This window comes from Callorhinchus milii, unplaced genomic scaffold, assembly GCF_018977255.1.
Source record: "Callorhinchus milii isolate IMCB2004 unplaced genomic scaffold, IMCB_Cmil_1.0 Scaffold11, whole genome shotgun sequence".
Taxonomy (NCBI): domain Eukaryota; kingdom Metazoa; phylum Chordata; class Chondrichthyes; order Chimaeriformes; family Callorhinchidae; genus Callorhinchus; species Callorhinchus milii.
The window spans coordinates 19,065,510-19,085,842 of NW_024704752.1; the positions used below are offsets into that span (position 1 = coordinate 19,065,510).

Below are 20,333 nucleotides of genomic sequence, written 5' to 3' on the forward strand. Positions count from 1 at the left end.
AGTTTGTTTTTCAACTTGTGAAAGTGAATTATGTAAATAAATCATAGTTTAAGAGAGGTTGATGTACAGTATTGCCAATTGTTCTAGAATGCAAAATTGGTGAGTATTCTGACATTTTTTTTTCCCTTTTAGAGTAAGAAGACTTCTGAGAACAATAACTGAGCTGCATAGCAGTTTGGATCTGGAAATGTGGTATAAATGTGGATGGGCCAAATGAACATTTTGAGGTTCATGCTTTTGTGCATTTTATGATTGGAATACCAAATTTCAGGCTGGAAAGAAAGAGCAAAGTTCTTAATAATCATCTGCCTTCAAGCAGGAAATTGCATTGGACAATTTTCAATGCAGACTTGGGTGATTTTTTGGAAAAAGGGATTTTGAAAGCTTAGGGTTTCAGAGAGAATCTACAACAACATCCCTCAACAGTGATTCCCTTACTGATTGGAAAATTGCCATTGTGAACTAAATCAAATGTTTGAGGTACAGCGTAACAACCTGTTGCGTGACTGCGTACAGTAGTTAAATTGCATTTTAGATGTACAAGTGACTATTTTTGGCACGTGAAGTTTCAAAGCTCTTACAAAGTTTAACCATCTTTTTCAACGAAATAATTTACAACTTATTTTGTAAGAAATCCATGGATTGAATTTTCCAAACTGATCATTTTTAGTTGACTGGTTTGCCAAAAAATTAAGAATAGAGGTTGGTGGTCTCTACTGCAAACTTTTTTTGCAGTAGAACTTTTCGTGTTCTAGTCGATGCTGACCATTATTTAAGATACAGGTTTTAAGGGCTCGGTTCTACTTTGCCTGAAAAAAATACTGGAACACAGACATTGAAGTTCTGAGATCAATTTATTTCTGCTTGCGGAGGTAATGAAATGAGGCCAGGCACTGGGCAAAAAAACAAGACCTTTCTCAAGTGATGCTTGGTTAATTTGAAGATGAGATTTTGTTATCTCTCCTGTCGGCCTGAGTGTGTATCACTGTCCTTCCTCCGGACCTCGCCGTATCTCTGCCTGCCTTCAGATCCCCAGGCATCAAGACCAACTTCTGACTCTTTAGTTTCTTCACTTCTCTTCTTTGTTTACGAGCAGTTTTCAGGGCTTTCGACTTCAAAAAGTTATCTTCCAATTGATAGATGAGATCCTCAATTAGCCCAACCTGTAAATAATCACCCCATGTTTAATGTGCATGAAACACATCCTTCCTCTACAATGCCGATATAAAAATATGTGAACTGTTTAAAAGGTTTGTCTAAACTGAGACATCATTTTACTTCTCAGTCAATCTTTCTATATTTACTTTCTAGGAAATGCCCAATTTTTTTGAAATCTTCAAATAATGCCAAACCGGCCGATTTGAAAGGTCAAAGCTAAATTTCTAAAGCAACATAGGAAAGAAATTGATAAGCACAGTTGTCTCTGACTTGTTTCCAGATCCGAATGCCAATACGCTGATCATCGTGTTCTGTGCTATGATGCAAGTAGTGGGATTTAATATTTTACATGAGCAGAGCAGACACCTTGCAGTATAATGCCTGCCCACACTCAACCCAATAGATATCTGGGGGTCTAAAATGGTGGGAGAACAAGAAGAGATTCTTTTTAAGTGGTGAAAGCAATGTAAAGTAATTTGCTTCCTCATCAGAAGCCTCTTTTAAGCGCAGACATTTAATGCGTGATGACTCGGGACAAAACTTACTATGCGATAAGCGTTACCTTTTCGGTTTTATTCCAAACGCATTCTGCGTTGTTGCGGTTTCCTTCAAGGGTGTCGATGGCATCTGTCATCAGTGAATGCAGCTGTGGTGCAAAGATAAACCGTGTCAAATGTAGGACTCACATGGGTGGGGGGGGAAAAACTTCAAATAGATTAAAGCACAATTCAAAAATATTCATTTAAACATTAAGTGTTCCAATTAATCATCTACCATGGACAATAGCAGTCTAATTCTGACTGCCAGCAATTGGTGATTGGGTTCATTATCTCCGATTTAGAAAGCTTGACAAGAATGACATGATTAGTTCCAATTATGTTTTAATGACATTTAATGCTAAAACTTTACTGCCGCCAACTTTGTGCAACATGCTCCAAAAAAGAACCATTGTTTTCAGTTAATTGCACAAATTTAATGTGGTATTGGAGGAACCAAGATATTACAGTACATCAGTATCTTGGCGGAGAATGGCAGTGAAATATATAATAAATACATTTGGACTAAACTGCAGGTTTAGTGAAGTATATACATGTTGCATATCTAGTTAAATTAGAAATGGAGAGATTCAGGAGCCATGAATATACAGGCAAGGCTTTAAAACTTTCTATTTGTCATCTGAAGTCAAAGGTTGATTGTTCTTTAAATATTTTTTTAAGCAAGACAAATCATATCACGTTCTCGCTCCTCTGCCTTTTTTAAAAAAAGAGAGAAGCAGACAGATAGGTGCTTTTAAACTAAGTGCTCCCACCAGTCTTTCCTTTAAATATGCAATCAAAGGGAGATGGCTTTTATTGTTCTAATGGCAGAAAAGGAACGAGTAACAGGTGGCGTGTTTAGTCCTTTCAAGTAAAAGCTGTATTAAAAAAAAGAAGGATTATTTTTACCAGTTCAATTTCATGTTGACTCATCTCTTGTAGATAGGGCATGGTGGCAAGTTCTGCAATAGTCTGGTTGATCACTTGCGCTTGCTCCTTCATACGCTTCAGTTGACTCAGGTAACTGGCATACTGTAGTTTCTCAATCACACCTGCTCCCGGGCAAATTCCCCCCTGACCCTCATCAAAGGAATACACATTAAAGGAATGATATCAAACACAAAACACATTTCAAAACAAGTCAAACGCTAATTTGCAGCTGGCTATACCCGAACAAGTAGGGGCTAATTGTAAGAACATTTTGAATTGAGGCGGTCCGTTTGTTTCCTAAATTTGATATGATGACTTTGCAACAAGAGAAAAAAAGACTCATTTTGGCCTCGTGGCAGGATTTGCTTTGTTGAAGATAAAGCTATTATTTCAATAATTATTATTTTGAATAAATTGAATATATATTTTCCCAACTGTGGGTAAATTAAAGTTTCAGGGTTGAGCAGGAACAGAGAATTCTATTATGATAGTTTACCATGGATTTCTTCCTTTAGATTTTGTTATAATGAATTGCAATGTATACACAGACATTTCTGTTTTAAAAAAGAAATATTTTCACATTTTTTGTACTTCTTTGACAATTGCAAGTTGTTTAGTCGACCTATATTACAATTGATGCATAAACAGCCACTTTCTCACACAAAAATGAACCAAAGTTTTTTTTCTTCCCCCAAACCAATTACATTTTGGGGAATAATCAGAGGAGAGCAAGTGGGAAAGCAAATCACTTCCTTGCACTTGGATCTGATTCCTGTCACCTGGGATTAGGCGGAATGACCAATCAAGTTAATATTCATGATATTTAAATGCCTTTGGTGAAGGAACTCCCAGTGGATCCCAAATGCAACCAGAATAACCCGATCTGTATCTTGCTGGTAGGAATAGCTGGTATGCATGATTTTTCAGCAGAAATGGTAAGAGCTTGGAAGGAACTTAATCTATCTGTGCTTTCCTGAAGGTCCGTCACAATGTTCTAACTGGTTGAATTGAAAGCTATTTATGGATAATGAGTCAAAATTGTTTTTGAAAAAAAAAAGAGGCTTTGAGAGACTAAAAGATGGAAAACTTTCTTGCTCAAAACTTTAAATCTGAGGCAATTTAAGGTCTTTGCTTATGTTAGAACAACTAATTTAGTTGCATGTGCAACTCAAACCTGGCAATGTACATGCTCTGTGCTAATAATATTATTAATAATAATAATATTTGTTGTTATTTTTGTTATTTATTATGCTTTGCCCACAAATATACAGTCAATTCACTTTACAGTATATTCTGTGAAGCGCTTTGAGACATTGAGAAGATGTGAAAAGAGCTATATCAAACGCAAGGAGTATTAATGCGGTGAAAGAAGATAATACCTGAGAGTTTGGGGTTTATCGGCTCCCCTTTCTCCTCGATGAGCCAAATACTACGGGCCAAATCCTTCCCCTATTGATCTCAGTCACAGTGCTTTGGAAGATGGCTCTCGAATTGTTTGATAGCTCGGTTTTATTTTTACACCAGATTGCTGTTGCTGAGTTCATTCTGTTTGTTTAATTGATTGATTGATTGATTGATCCGGCCCAGGTTTGACTAATTTAGTTGTTTCATTCCCCCAGCAAGGTTCTCAAGCTACCTTTGGTGTCGGGTGTACTCAGGCTTACCTTTTGCAAACAGCTGGTGAACTTGGTGTGTAAACAGAGTGCTGTGTTGGAGACTGTATATCCACTGGCTGTTTGGCTCGCCTCCAGGAACCCTTTCTATTACAAAAGGTTGTTGAAGAACCACATACAGATCAAATACATTTTTTTTTAAAAAAACGTACAACAATTTTGGTTTGTAATCTCGCAAGGGATCAGAATTTCAAAAGCTCATATCGACATTACCAGACATTTGGCGAGAAGTGGGTAAAAAAAAAACACTGAAAAAAGCTTCTTTTTGACTTTACTGTGTATTTAGATCTTGTGCCAGAAATCGGACAATCCAATGGAGCAAATCAGTGGATCTCTGCTCCAAGGGATTTCCACCTTCTCCACCAAGAGAGTGTGTGTGTGTGGGTGTTTTGTTTTGTGTGGCGATCTATTCTCCACTTATTTGTCTGTTACAGTCTTGTCCTTGTTGCCTTATATGCTTGGGACCTGATGTCTGAGCTATGAGTCATCTTACACTGCCCCCCCATCTTTCTCAGTTTCCCTCCTGGCAGGTTCTGTCTATTTGTCGAGGTCAGAGGCAGCACGAATGGTACTTCCTATATGGGGTATCTTGCCTTATATTGAATTTAAATTATTGGAAATTACATTCCATTTTACATTCGCTCCTTCGGTGCCAACCTCGTTGACGATACTGATGTAGAATTAAACGCAAAAGAAGAATTGGTTGATATTAATTATGGGGGTGGGGAGGGGCAAAGGACAATACTGAGTGCAAGAGGTAGATATGCAGAACAGCAGAAACAGTTTCAGATGGATAACTATATTCTGTAATTTTCCCCAAATGAATGCCCAATATATGGTATTTAAATGGAATGGATTAAGAATGGGTCCCAATGGATTAAGAATCATTTCTTCTAATATAGCATTTATGATGATCTGAGAAACAAAACTGAAAATTAAATTCCCTTTATCAAACCATGTACTTGTTATCAATAAATGGTGCTTTGTTCGATAAATTGGAAATCAATTGATGCAGGAGAAATGGTCAACATAAACTCGTTCATTATAAATGCCCTGAACAACAAGAATCTTGTTTGCTGAATAACAGGAGTTGTTTTCTTTGAAACCAAACAACATGACGTGTACTACCAACAAATAGCGAGACGATTTATATTGTGGTATACAAAAAACATTGTAGAATTGAAAATTACAATGGAAACTCACTAATCGGGTCAGGAAACAGACGGAAGGATTTTGACCACTTTTGTGTGTTGGCCTCACTCGTGAGTTTGTATTATACAATTTAGTGCTGAAATGAATAAGACAGCAAATGCACAAAACAATGATCATGTAAATGAGTTAACCACATTACTGAGGTGACCTTAAAGTGAGTTTCCACTGTAGTTTCAGAACATCTGTACAAAAATCATCGCAGGAGTTAATTCAAGAGTGAAGAACAGATTTACAAACACTTTACACTGGGGAAAGCAACCCCCAAAAGTTCGCCAACAGTTTTAACCCCCAGTTTATACCATGCGTATGACACAACAGTATATTGCTTTGCAATCTGCAATTTTTCAACTTTGCAAGCGAGTCACCTTGTTTCCACAAGTGTGATGTGGGATAAAACTCCATAGTGATACTTTCACAGCGTGTGATGTGACAGGGAATTACAGTACGCCAACTGTTGAACAAATTACGGTCTCACTTAAACTTTATACCTTTGAAACCAAATTTATTATCATTACTTCAATTTCACGCACGGTATGAACTGCTCACTCCCACCAAAACAGTTTCATGCTGACGCTAACGTGAACTTGACCATAATAATCAACAATTGGCGAGGTCCAGATCACTCATGATATTAATATCACCGTCAATCAGTGGAAGCCAGGAATGCCAGATTTGTTTTATAGCTCAGTTTTGTTTTCCTTTAAAGATGGACTGAAAATTACTCCGTCGCATGTTTGTTTTTAAACCATTTCCCTGTTGTGAAGATTGGACGATCCTCAAAGGCCCTTGAATTGATTTTGTGTTGTTGTTTATCCAGTCTATGTAAGTACATCCTGATGTAAACACATCTTCAAACCCAACATCAAAAAAAAAGTTGTTCCATGAGTCAAGGCAATAAATGAATATACCCACGGCTAGTTTAGTGCACGTTATAAAATCTAAAACTGGCAGAATCCTCCGCCCAAGGATATCCATGTTCTTCTCGACTTCTTTTATAGTAAGTGACCAAAAGGGCGTTTTATACTCTAGAAAATATTAGGAAACAAATTTTGTCGTCTTTCCATTCGATTTTCTTTTTGGGCAACAAACAACCTTATAAAGTAGCTTGGATGCATTTTTCAATCACTTTATTCACTTTTATCACTTTTTTTTTAAACAAATCGCTTAAGCATTTTTAAACAAGTGTATCGGGGCTTACCGGCATTTTTATTTACAATAACAAACAATCACATGGGACCACTGCAGGTGGTGCTATTGCACTGTGTAAAAGTTTCACAAATTATTATTTTTAATGCAACTTCGCCATCTGCTGGCAAAGAAACGGTGCTCAATTAACATAACAAAAATAAACAGTTTGGCTTTGACAAAACTACAATGTCCCTAAAAGGGGTGGGAACCGAATCTGTTTGATCATTATTATAATAATAATATATACGTTACTCATTCTGTTCTTAGTCAATTCCACTTAGTCTCCCCCAAACCTGCAGTGTCCTCCTTGGAGCCCGGTTCCTAGCTTTCAAACAGTAATAATAATATTATAATAATAATAGCTCATGCCTATTCAGCAACTACGTCATCACATGCTGCTTGAAGCTGATGGAAAGTGGTCTCCACCCCTTGTTAACTAATCACCCAACTGGCGGCACAGACACGATGGGCCGAATGGTCTCCTTCCGTGCTGTATGATTCTATGACAATAACTACTCAACTTGTTGGGGTGTTTTGCTGTTAGTTAATGCATTTTGTTCAGCAATCCCGAGAGGCTCTGTGCCAAATTATTCTCAACAACAGGGTTGCCAATGGTACAGTCACTTGATTTTGCCCAGAGGGCTGGCTGTCTTTCCCAAATCCCGATGAAGTCTACACAGTAGGTGAATGTATAGATTGTGATCCACCTGTGGTCCACAGATCCTGTCAGAATGTGTCTGTCTGACAGTATTTCCCACCTAGAGAATGAGCAGGTTTGTGGGAGCCTGTTTGTTTGAAAGCTAGGAACCTGGCTCCAAGGACACTGCAGGTTTTGGGGGAGACTAAGTGGAATTGACTAAGAACAGAAGGAGTAACGTATTCACTGGACTGTACAGTCTTGGTTGCCTATGTTAGATGTGCACTCAGCATGCTCTGTGCGCCTGACTGCACCAATAAGTGAATGAGCATCACAACAGATTGACTGGTGCTGATTTAACGCCTCGCCCCCCCCCCCCCCCCTCCCCTCTCCCCACCCGCCCGCTTTGCAGTAATTATTTGTTTAGCGCTGACTGTGTACCTGTGAATGTTGGTGACCTGCGGCTTACAATCTTTTCTAAGAAGGTGCCATCCTCAGGGTTCTTGAAGCCAAGTAGCAGCATGTAGCGTTGTGGGAAGATTTCAGACCAGTCGACAGTCTGAGGCAGGATATGACTGATGCCAGGGTCTGAAAATATCAACGTTCAATTCATATTTTAGTCTATTTTGACAGAATATTGTAGAGTTCAACACAGCTTTTCGGTAAAAACTGGAAAATTGCAATGAATTCATTTTTTTTTTTTACTTTTGGGGGTGTCAGCTTCAGAGATGGACCCATTCATGAGATGGTTTTGGCTGCTTACAGATCTCAAACCGAAATGTGACCTATTCCCACGTGTGTTCTAAAAAAGATCTCCTCCGTTTCTACCCATAATTAGTTCACTTGTGGAGTCCTGTACCTTAGTGAGGGAGCATGAGGGAAAATATGAGCACTCGCCTCGTAAGTGAGAGACCTGAGTTTGATTCCCGGGCAGAGCGAAATGTTGGGCAAGTTTCCTTACTCCACACGCACTCCTCTGTTTACCGAGCAGCAAGTAAGAACCCGGTTGTTAGCTGATTGGTGTATTGATTTCCGGTGATAATATTTCTTAAAAAAAACAATAATTTGGTGACTCAACCCACGACTGTTTGTGAGACCCTGATGTGCACAATTGGCTGCCACGTTTCGCCCACAAAATATACAATCAATTCACTTTACAGCATATTCTGTGAAACGCTTTAAGACATCTCAAAGACGTGAAAAGCGCTATATCAAATGCAAGGATTATTATTATTAATCATCTGTACTTAACCTGTGCAAAGATCAGATCAATCTTCAGCAATGCATTGCATGGTGTTTACTTTTCCTCCCTCCCTCCTCACCCAGCCTTTGGTAACTTTCTTCCTATCTTCCTTCAACCCCTGCCCCCACCTCCCATCTTACTCGGGTTTGCACAGCAATGCTGCACCTCTTTGAGAAGTCACCTACGTGAAAAAGGCGCTTTATTAATGCAAGCTGTTGTACAGGATCATCACACAATAGCTGTAAAATATAAGATCCACTTTGTACAACTAGTTCCATAAATAATACGTGTGAAGACATCAATATTGTTTAAGGGCCAAACTCGAGGAGGTGAGAATGGTGTTAGGAGCAATAGTCAGTTACCTGCATATAGATAGTTGGCGTAAGCTGGGTGTTTCTTCCTGAAAACCTCTTTTATCTTTTCTATTTGGGCAGCGGTTGGCTTCCCTGCAAACGGTGTGTACATAACTGAAAATGTTTCAGCTTGAGTAATGCCCTCTTCTAACATTGCCTGGTAACATCAAATAGGAGAGGTATCTGGGCTAGATATTAATATGCTACAATAATAACTTCATAACTAATTCAGCGCGTGCAATGATCAATTATTCAGAAACCTTACACATATCCCTGTGGTTGTTTGTCTGTTTTATCATTTATTTCTTAGGTAGGAAATTTGAGCAAGGAGTCTGGTTAAATCTGTACAAGACGTTGGCTAGGCTGCAGTTGGTGTCTTGAATGCCACCCAGTGTTAATGTTACAAAAATAAACTGTAGCTGGGATATATATATATATATCGTATATAATATCTAAGTGAGGGACAAAATGTTACAGTTACACGGAGACATTTGAAAAGTTGGGCGAGTATTTTGCTGGAGCACGCAAGGTTTCAACGGGCAACTTAACAGATAAAAATACTAAGCGGTACCAATCCCTCCCCCAAACGTATTGGCCACTCAAGCCACGACTGTTTGTGGGACTCTGCTGTGTGCAATTAGCTTCTGCGTTTCGCCCACAAAAAGCGTATCCTGTGAAGCGCTTTGAGACGTCTCGACGATGTGCTAAGGCGCTATGTCAAATGCAAGGATTATTATTATTATACCTCCTTTTTCTCAGGAATCTCTGCAGCAGACTTCGCCTTGTAGGAGAAGTGAAGCCACTTGTTAATTATAGGTTTCCAGAATTCCAAATGTTTTTTTTTTTGATAGGATAAATTGAGTTACAAGAGATCCTAGTTAAAGATCACCAGAAGGAAAAAGGAAGGGGTTTTGAAGGATTTTTTTTTATATAGAAAAAAATTCTATATGGGTCAGAATTTTTGAGTGAGTACCTAAATAAAAAAAAGTAATGCCTTCCTTTACCTTGGCTGTTGAAGCCAACCAAACCCATTACAAGATTTAAAAGAAAATTTGTTGGATATTTGAAGGGGGGGGCGAAAAAAAGACAAAAGATTGTGAAAGCTCAAGGGAATGGGATCAATGCAAACCATTGCGATAGGGGAGAGAGCCCAGGTGCGCAACGGGTTTGTAGGGCCTCAGTCTGCGCTGCGGTGTTTCCATCAGAACTTACCTTAACTCACAGGAAGGAAAGAGTCAAAATTGAGGGATTATGTTTTCAGCCCAAATAACATTCAGCTAAATAAAGGACTCTGTGAATCGCAAGAACCAGCTATGTTTGCAAAATATCTCAAGTTCAGTTTCCCAAATGATGGTGTTTCCATGGTTACAATAATCTAAGATAATTAAAGGCTTTAGACCCACTTTTTTTTTTTGAGTGTTAGAAAATACCAATTTACATACATTTTAAGTTTATTTCGGGACAAATAGCTCGGTTTGTCAGACCTGACCACTGGCAAAGATTTTGCTTAGTGGCGTAATCAGAGGTCACTTACTCTGATCAAGAATAGCGCTCAAATAAAAAAAAAACAGCTGTTGTAGGGAATGGTAACTGTCCTCATTCGGAACGCACGTTGTCTTTTTTCTTATGCTAACAAAGAAACCCGTGCAATACAGTAAATCCTGTGGCCCCCTCACCCTGCGATCTTCTGCAACCGAGCACTCTGGCCTCTCCCTCTGGTCAGCTTCATGCCTCCCCCTGATCTGCCTCACCACCGGTGGCCAAGCCTCTGCCCTGGACTCGAGACCTCTAACCCCAGTAGTCCCTCTGCCTCGCCTTTTCGCTCCCACCTTCCCAGCCGGCCCCTCTTTTAGACCGTCTCCTGTGTCTTCAACCTCCAACCGCTCCAATTAAGCTGGTTAAGATGTCCTCCCAACATGCAGAAGTGAAATATTTAGTGGAGAAATGCTGCCAGGATCCTGTGGGCAACATTTATTGAATTTCACATGTCGCTGCCTTTTGATATGTTTTTCATTTGTTTCACTGATAAATGAAGGCTCTTTGTTGCACTGGTAAATAGGAGTCTGCACACCCATGAGACTCGGAAACCTTAGCAAACTCTAGTGACAGCACAGGTTTAACATCTGAAGTAACCATTTTTTTTTGTTGGCACTGTAAGGCAATTTATCTGCTGTGAGACCAAAATAAAATGAAAGTGGCTGAGAGGCTCTCTACTGTGCTTCATTAAAAAGCTTTTGTAGATTTATACAAACAGCGACTACAGATGTTCATAAACCCTAATGCTTATTGCGGGTTATTCCATATAAAATCGATTCTTACAAGTTCCGACAGACTGGTTGACGGGTTGTTTTTTGGGCAAGCTGGTGCGCTTGCTATTAGGCTACACTACATTTTCAACATTGCATTGGCTACAGAATCTTTTGCAATAATTCATCAGTATTTTACTCCACTAGCGATTCTGTTCGCTCCTCTTTCGCGTATCAATCCTCACCTGCCAATAAAGTTTGACATGTTTGCTGATGTTCTGTTCCTTCGCTCCATGCAGCCAATAAATGTAGTCAGCAATCATAGCACTCCTGATGCATAAAACAGAGCACACAGACAAAATAATGCTTTGCATAGGGCAAAGACTTGCAACACCACAGACTTTCAAACGCTGCTGTCCTTGGGAGCCAAGCTGGATGTTTTTATTTGCTGCAGAGATCTTTTGATGGATTGTCACCGGGATAAGAATTCACAGGATCTGCTGTTAATGAGGGCGCTGAAAGCACTTTACAATAAGTGCTAACGTGTTCATCACTGTATATCAGAATAACAATGGTCGAGCTTTTCGTCCTTGGTCAGCAATCCCGCACGGTACTAATGTATAGAAATTGCTCCAAAGAACTATTGTGAGCAGATAAAATCATTCAGCAGCATCTCTTATTACTCTTAGTGGTAGTTACTCCACAAAGTCGTGGCTCTGAACCACAAAGAATTTATTTTGTATGTGTTTTGTTTTTAGCATGTGGCGTCCTTAACTTTGAACGGTGTCCTAAGGTTCTCTGATGCCGATTTGCCTAAAGAATTTTCACACCCGCAATATTAATTTTCATTATTTAAAAAAAAAACTGGTATCATTGCTGTGCGCAATTGGCTGCTGCATTTCACTCACAAAACGTACAGCCAATGCACTTCACAGTAAATTCTCTAAAGCTCTTTGAGACGTCTCGAAGATGTAACAAGGTGCTGTATCAAATGCAAGGCTTATTATTATTGTGATGCTGCCCACCACTTTTTTTTAAACGAATGAGAATATATTTGCTTCCTTAGAATCTTTATATAAAACATAAAACACTTTTTGTCCCACTCGATTCCTTCTTTTGCCACTAAATCTGGTGACCTTAGTGCGACCAGTATCACTGTGACTGATTTTTCACGGACCCACTTGAAATAGACATTGTCTATTTTTGAAACGGCTTCCGTTTAACTGCGGTAGCAGTTTTTTTGGATGTTCTTGTTAACTATTAATTATGCACGCATTCTTTCCATCAATGCCGTTATTCAAGAACAGAACTCGCGTCTTGCAATCGTATTCGCTATTTTGGGAATCGGGGATAAGCATCTTGCCGAGTTAATTTTCTAAAGATACGTCGCAAAGAGTGGCGAACCCAAGACTCCACCTGGGACAGAAGATCTATTTCCCAGAGAAATTGCCTTGGTGGTCTGCCAGAATAAGCGCAAGGTCAGGGGAATCGGTGCAAGGTCAGTGAACTAGATCTGTGCAGATAAATGATGGCCGATTATTAGCACTTTTGCTCGTTCCTACCCAACCACAGAATTAATGGCATCAAATGAAGTGGGAGGTGGTGGGGGCGTGAGGTGGGGGTGAGAGGAGAATCTAACGAGTCTCAACTTTATGATTCTCGGATCGGGCCAAGAACATTCGTTTGGAGGTAACCTGTCTGATCAATGCTTGCTGCGAAAAGCCAGGGGAAAACGGCCTGTTTATCAACGTGACTTATTGGTTCACCGTGGAGTAAATTGAATAGTTTAAGATCCTTAGGTCTAATTGTCTTTCACGGAGAGACTATTTGTGGAGCAGCAGTTGATGGTGAAACTGTAAATCACCCAGTACGTTTCTTAATTCCGCCAAGTTGCTTGGCAGCCGTGGCTATACCCTTTGAAATGGTTCGATATCACATTCTCAATGGATGGCTGCACAGAGCAAAGGACTAAATAAATGTTCAAGTGTTGCAGAGCTCGAATATTGTACATATTTAGGAACAACGTTCCGCTCATCTGTGCCTTTGCGTTAGAGAAAAGCTTCTTCCCAACAGTCGTTTCAACACTTTAAGCCATGATAGTCCACGAATCACTGCCATAATTAGCTCTGCATTGTTTGAGGAGTGCAATCTTACTGAAATTGGCCAAACATCACCATGAGATAATATAATTACCCAGTGAACTCTGTTACTTCTTGTTCCAGCAAGAATTAAACTGATATTATGGAAGATAAATATTGGGATCAATTTACTGCCAAAACTAGAGGACATGGCTTCAGAACTAACTACCCTCAGATAACACACACCCACACACACTAGGGCAGGCGTGCAGTCGACCCCCAACAAACAGTAGCTGATGCTGTGTTGATTAATTCTTTGATCACAGGAATGGATCAATTGGAGGTTAATTTGATTTGTTTGTGAATCATTACATTTTGTAATATTATGCACATAAGCTAATGGTACTTGTATTGTGGTCAGGGTGTGGAGACGAACAGAGTTGAACAGTGGAGGTGAGGGTGGATGGCTGGATGGATGAATGAATAGTATGGAAATTTGCTCGTCCTTGGAAATGCTGCAGGCTTTCTTTGAGAAGGCCGAGCATCATGAACTCAGTGGCAGGACAGTGAAAAGAGTGAATTCTTAGTCTATGCTTTGATTTGTCTGCTGCCGAGGATAATTGCAACGTATTGAACAACAGGCTTGCATCGGTTACCCCGCGCACTTTCTACATAAAGCCACACAACACATGCCATCGGGGAGATTGAGTAAGAGGTGAGGATTTGTGATGGTGTGCCAATTTTGGGATTTTCATGTTCTGTTGCTTACAGTTGAATTGAAAACGTTCACCTTGCCCGTGCAGTGCCACTGCTGCTCAATCCAAAATGCTTGGAATTCATCCACCGTAATAAGCATTATTGTGAAGAAGTCCTCCTGACGTGAAAGGCGCTATGTAAAATGGCAATCGTATCGAATCCAGTGAATCCAATGGCTCGGCCGAGTTGGACCCAGTGAGGACGGCACTTACCTCGCAGCTTCAGTGTAGCGTTCCAAACAGCGGAACACGACAGCTTGGCGAAGATGGTTCCGGAAGTTAATTGGATTCAGCAGTATGCTCCTGAGAATAGATTCAAAATGTCCACATTTAGCCCCTTGCGCGTGACATTTTTTACAAAAAAAAAGTGGCACCGAATTAACTCGAGATGTAAAGGTACGTGGAGTTTATTTACACCCTTCAACGTTTCAGTTGCGTCACGACATCAATACCTGCCACAGCAATACTGCAGAAATATTTGAGGTTGGGTCAATCTTCCAATACTGGAACTGCATTATTTTCGAGTAAGTCTCCCAGCAACTATGCTCTTCTGATGTGTATTTGAAATAGAAAACTATATGTATGTGTATATTTTTTTTAACAAAACTAAGCGTTACTGGAAAATACTCTCAGTCAGGGTAAGCCTGACACCAATTTCCTCAGTAATATATTCTATAAGTGTACAGCAGAGCCTATTTGACATAATGTCTTCCAGATGAAGATGGGAATAGAATCATAAAATCTTACAGCACAGAATGGAGGCTGTTCGGCCCATCTATAATCTGCGCCAGCTCTTTGTAGAGCTACCCAATCAGTCCCACTCCCCCGCTCTTTCCCCATGTCCTTGAATGATATAATGGACCTTGTCCAATAGTGTGTACCTGTGAGCATGGTTGAGAGCCAAGTCTGGTCTTCTCATTCGTAGGTAGCAGGTCACCAGCTTCGTCTCAATAAAACTGGCAATGCTCGAAATCTTCTCATAAGATGCATAAAATGGGTTTCCCAGAACTGCCCCTTTACTGCACAGCTGCACAAAATCAAATACTTTCCGTTAGTTATTATACAACAGAGGATCATTTCTAAACTCAGTGACTTCAGCAAAGTTCAGCAAATTCAATCTGCTTTTTTCAAAAAAACGTAGACCTAGCATTATATCGTCTTGAAACAAGTAATATCAATAAAAGTTTATTGGTTTACTGAGGCTACTTAATTTTTTCAAATTGTTCATTGTTAGTAAATGATTGTAAACCATCGCTGCTGGCGAAAGAAGACCGAGGTCCATCTAGTTCGCCTTCCACCATCCTGGCAGTCACTTGCCATGTTGTCCCAAACTGTACCCCAGATATTATTTTCTAGCAGAAATCTAATTTGTTCTTGAAACAAACGACATATAAAATCTGAGGATATTAATAGTAATAAACCAATACTAATCTTGATTTAAAAACTGACATGAAAGTAACACGTGCCTCTAACGCAGTTCTGAATCTTCCTGCCGCCACGGAGTACTTCTTCTGGTGATAGTAGAAACTTGCATCTTTTAAAGCTTTGGCAAGCCATTTGTCCATTTGAGGTGCGAAATTCAAAGCGCAGGCAGTCATAGGATCTCCGGGTTTAGAGGTCTCATATGCTGACTGCGTAGGTCCATATTCTTGGGGTTCTGCAAACTCGTAGGTTATTTCTTGTTCATCAACATAGACGAGCTTCATTTCAACGTCCATCACACTTTTCAGTGGGACTCGAGTGAGGGACTGACCAGCTGAAGGATCTGGATGTTCTGCTATTTTCAATTCTTTTTTGACGACGCATTTCTCTTCATTCTCGAGTTTCCTTTTGATACCTAAGCTGTCCAACGTACTCTTTCTTTTCAGCTTAACCTTCCTTGTGTGCGTTATTCTTTGGCTCAGGTAGGCCTCTGCTTTTCGGCCGCACGCTTTGCCATTCCCATTTGGAGTCCCCGTGTGATCGGTCACGTTCTCCGGTGTATTCTTCACGCACAGGTTAACGGTATCTATTTCCTTTTCACTTCTGCAGCTCATCGCCACATTTTGTTTGCTGTCTGAATTTTTCCTAATCATGGAAGCCATACCTACGACAAACACCAACAACGTGAAGCGCTGTACAAATAATCATAATAATAATCATAAGAATAATCCCGGCATTTGATACAGCGCCTGATCACGTCATTGAGACGTCTCAAAGCGCTTCACAGGATACACTGTAAAGTGAATTGACTGTATATTTTGGAGGTGAAGGGCGGCGGCCGACTGGGCTCAGCGGTGTCCCCACAAACCGCCGCGGGTTGAGTGACCAAATGTTTATTTTAATTTTTAAAGTGGAGTGACCGTGTTTTCTTTTTTTTTTACAGGTGACCAAAGAGCTGTGATCACAAGGGATTATCATCGAAACAACAGTAGATATCAGTTATTTCGGGCTCATTAGACATTGTAATGGTATCACGGCTTTTTTTGGGGGGGGGGTCACCCGGTGGGGGGGGGGGGTCACCCTGGGGGGTTCCCCGGGGGAGGGGGGAAGGAGGTCACCCGGGGGGAGGGTTCCCCGGGGGGGGGGTCACCCAGTGGGGGTCCCCCGGGGGGGGTCACCCGGGGGGGGGGGGGGGTTTCCCTGGGGGTGGTTTCCGGGGGGGAGGGTCACCCTGGGGGTTCCCCCGGGGGGGGGGGGTCACCCTGGGGGGGGGGGGGTCACCCTGGGGGGTGTTCCCGGGGGGGTCCCCCGGGGGGTGTTCCCCGGGGGGGTGTTCCCCGGGGGGGTGTTCCCCGGGGGGGGGGGGTTACCCTGGGGTGTTCCCGGGGGGGGGGTGTTCCCGGGGGGGGGGGTGTTCCCCGGGGGGGTGTTCCCCCGGGGGGGTGTTCCCCGGGGGGGGTCCCCCGGGGGGGGTGTTCCCGGGGGGGGGTCCCCCGGGGGGGGGTCCCCCGGGGGGGTGTTCCCGGGGGTGGGTGTTCCCCGGGGGGGGTGTTCCCCGGGGGGGGGTTCTCGGGGGGGGGGTCCCCGGGGGGGGGTCCCCCTGGATGGTGGGGTGTTCCCGGGGGGGGGGTCCCGGGGGGGGGGGTCCCCCTGGATGGTGTGGGACTGAAACCCCCCTCTGGTTATCTTACTGTGAGGCTGTGGGTTACCAGTGAAGCGCAGTGACCGGGAACAGGTGGAGGGGGTACGAGCACTGACTGACCTGTTGGTGCGGAGACCCCCACAGAGAGCCCTCCTTCCCCGGGGAGAGGGCGGCTGTTACACTGCTCCCTCGGGGCGGCCTCGTGCCGCACCTTCTCTCGCCTTTTTGAACGCAAACACCTGCGTGAGGTCACCTGTCCACGAGGCGGCGCCACCACCACCTCCACCACCAGCAGCAGCACCACACCTGGTCACCTGGTCACCCCCACACACACACACAGGTGAGGCTCTGCTCCTCACTGACTAACCTGTGCCCCAGGTACAGACACACTGACCACCACCTCTCCCTTTTGCTCTCCTTTAAACACCAAAGGGTTTTTTTTTTATTGTACTCCATATGTTGCAGGAAACCCGGTGAGTAAATAACTATATTATCTCTGTCTCTCTCTCTCTCTCTCCATCTCCTCATCATCTTATTCACTGAATGGATCCACTCTGAACAAACCTGTCAGACAAAGGCAGACACAGAAGAGGTTAAATGGCTCCTCTGTGTGTTGTGTGTGTGTCCTATTAAAAGAAGAACCCTAACCCTAACCCTAACCAACCGGATGTTACAATGACAGCAACAACAACAACAACAGCAATTCTGTGGGTGGTTTTTTTTTTCTTCTGGAACAAAACTGAGTTTGGTTTTTTTTCTCTCTGTCCTCCGATATCTAAATGTTCTTCATCCCGAACCGTCCCGCTCCCCTGGTTTACCGCCCGCCCCAAAAGCCAACGGTCCCTTGTGGGAATGTGTCAACCCGTTGGATTTGGCCAACTTGGCGCTCTCGGGCGTCTTGAAGGTCGCAATCATTTACTGTCGACTTACGACGTCAGCTTCAAATCAAATTAGCGGTGCCTAAATATCTAACAAGTGGAAATGCTCAAAGAGTAATCATTATTTTAGAATGGGATGTTATTGTAAATATTGGGACGTTGGTTTGGGACCTCAATATAATATCATTTCCAATAATTATCGCTGTTATAAATTGGGAGACAAATGTAAGAAGAAACATTACACAATTGCATTTAGCACTGGACCATATATTATTTCCTGGTGTCCTGACCAACAGTCCTCCAGGTAAATTGATCATTTACCTCTTGGCTCCTGAGACTTTATCCTATCGGAACGGCCCTTTGTAAATGCAAGTTGTTGTTATTTGTCGGACCTTTTTATGTGCAAAATGGTTGTTATATTTGCCTTTTGAAAAGCCTTGCTATACTTGACAGTATTTATTGTGAAGCACTTTGAGATGGGCAACGTGATGAGCTGTCATAAAAATAGCAGTTCTATCTTAATTTATAAAATACTGTCCGACCTTATACTAATAAAGTCATTACTTATTAATGTATCAACAGTAATCGACAAAAAAATGTTTATGACAGTTTGTAATGTTTGAATAACATCATCATTTCCTTACAAAATACAGTTTCTACACTTTGCAGAATATCCTGTCAAACGCTTTGAGATGGTCACCCAATATGAAAGGTGTTGTACCAAATGCAAGGATTATTATTATGATTATTATTTATGATTATTATAGAAATATCCTCACCTTTCCTACATTACTTTGAACATAAATTAATCCAAAAGCAAATTAGAGTTGCAGAATATATTAAATTATGCTGAACTGTTTTTTTTTAATGAATCTTGGTTTCCTTTCCAAACAATGAGAATTTCTGAGGAATAACTTGAGACTAGATGTAATACGTCACCTCTGAGAGAAGAGAAACACCATTTGTTTCCAACAGAGGCATTTACCATTCTATTGTACTCTTAACATAATTAATTTGCTGTAAAATGAGTTAGCTTTGTCGTACATGCCTTTCGCAGGTGCCACAAATGGATTTTATTCCAAATAATCTGATTCTTCTTCCAAGTGCAATCCTCGTAACAATAAATCTATTGCAAGAAGAAATGGTTGAAACTAATTGTTTGAATTTTCTACTGCAAAGGAATATCTTCATGACGGTATGTTTCAGCGTAAGGTCTCGTAATGACTCTTCTCTTCAAGTCATGTATGTTGTGTACTGATTTTTTTTGAATGCTCTTACCAATCCGTCATGATAAAGCATCGTAAAATAGCTTCATGTGTATATTTTCATTGCGTTACACTGTAAAGGTAAGACACTTGTGGGAGAGGTTCTTATTGGCCTTGATGTTTACTTTTTGGGAGGACAAGTTTGGTCAAATAGGTGAATAACAATAGAGCTGGAAAGAGCATGAAGTCCCTTATTGTATTACGCAGTCCAATAACTACAGTGTGGAATCTGAGATAACACTGTTATTGTGTCACCAAGATTAAATTTACTCAATACAAGCAAGTTTTGCCATGAATATTTTCAATCTTGCTTGATCTTGCCATTTGAACCCTTGATGTTGAGCGGAGATGCTCTTTGTGTGTTGTCTACATACAGTATCTCACTTGATCACCTTTGGTATCCCAGCACATGCTGTTAACATGGAATCTTCTCATGAGTTACTAGCTATCGCCTCCATTTGTTGTGGTTCATCGCAGGCAATTTTGGCCATTGGTATTTTGTCCAGTTGTGTCGTTAACTAAAAAATGTGGCTTCTGGTAATGCTGCAAATGCTGTAAAAATCAACATCAATTATATTGATTTTTTTTTGGTTTGTTTGTTTGCTTCTGGACACTGTTCAAATTACCACTCAGGACATCTATTTGACTAGATGTTTTTGCTGTTAATACTGGCATTGTTCCTGCCCACTTCTAACAGCACTTTGTTGAGCTTCGTTGTGTTATCGCATGAATATTAAACCTGTAATTCCAATGTATTTTCAGCCTGATTTTGAGTGGAATTAACAATGCCCGTACAATAACTAGGGGGAAAAAAATAATTTTAACTAATGTTGGCGGCTATTGAGAAGCTTTCCTACAGTACCACTAAAAGGCTTTATCAAACTGTGGCTTTTGTTTTGTACACTGATGACTACTATTAGCAATAGTGGCCTGATTGATGTCTGTTTCTGTTCACGAATTACTCGTAAATCATTTTAACTCTTTAGGCACATAGAGCGCAGCCCATTTTCTTGTACCAGATATCCTTCATGGACTGGCTCGTTAAAAAAGGCAAACACACCAACTCCCCCTCCCAACAATATATTTCAGGTGTCATAGTTTCACAATTAGCTAATTT

General features: G+C 41.2%; 1 protein-coding gene across 1 annotated transcript; it reads right to left on the bottom strand.

Moving 5' to 3' along the window:
- Window positions 1–868: 868 nt before the first annotated feature.
- LOC103175758 (spermatogenesis-associated protein 16) lies at window positions 869–16,093 on the bottom strand. The gene is made up of 10 exons (XM_042339262.1): window positions 15,476–16,093; window positions 14,891–15,036; window positions 14,223–14,312; window positions 11,422–11,506; window positions 8,940–9,087; window positions 7,776–7,922; window positions 6,422–6,534; window positions 2,604–2,768; window positions 1,721–1,804; window positions 869–1,163 (listed from the first exon to the last, which is right to left on the bottom strand). The coding sequence occupies exons 1-10, from the start codon at window positions 16,091–16,093 to the stop codon at window positions 933–935; spliced, it is 1,827 nt and encodes a 608-aa protein (XP_042195196.1). The 3' UTR covers window positions 869–932.
- Window positions 16,094–20,333: the final 4,240 nt, after the last annotated feature.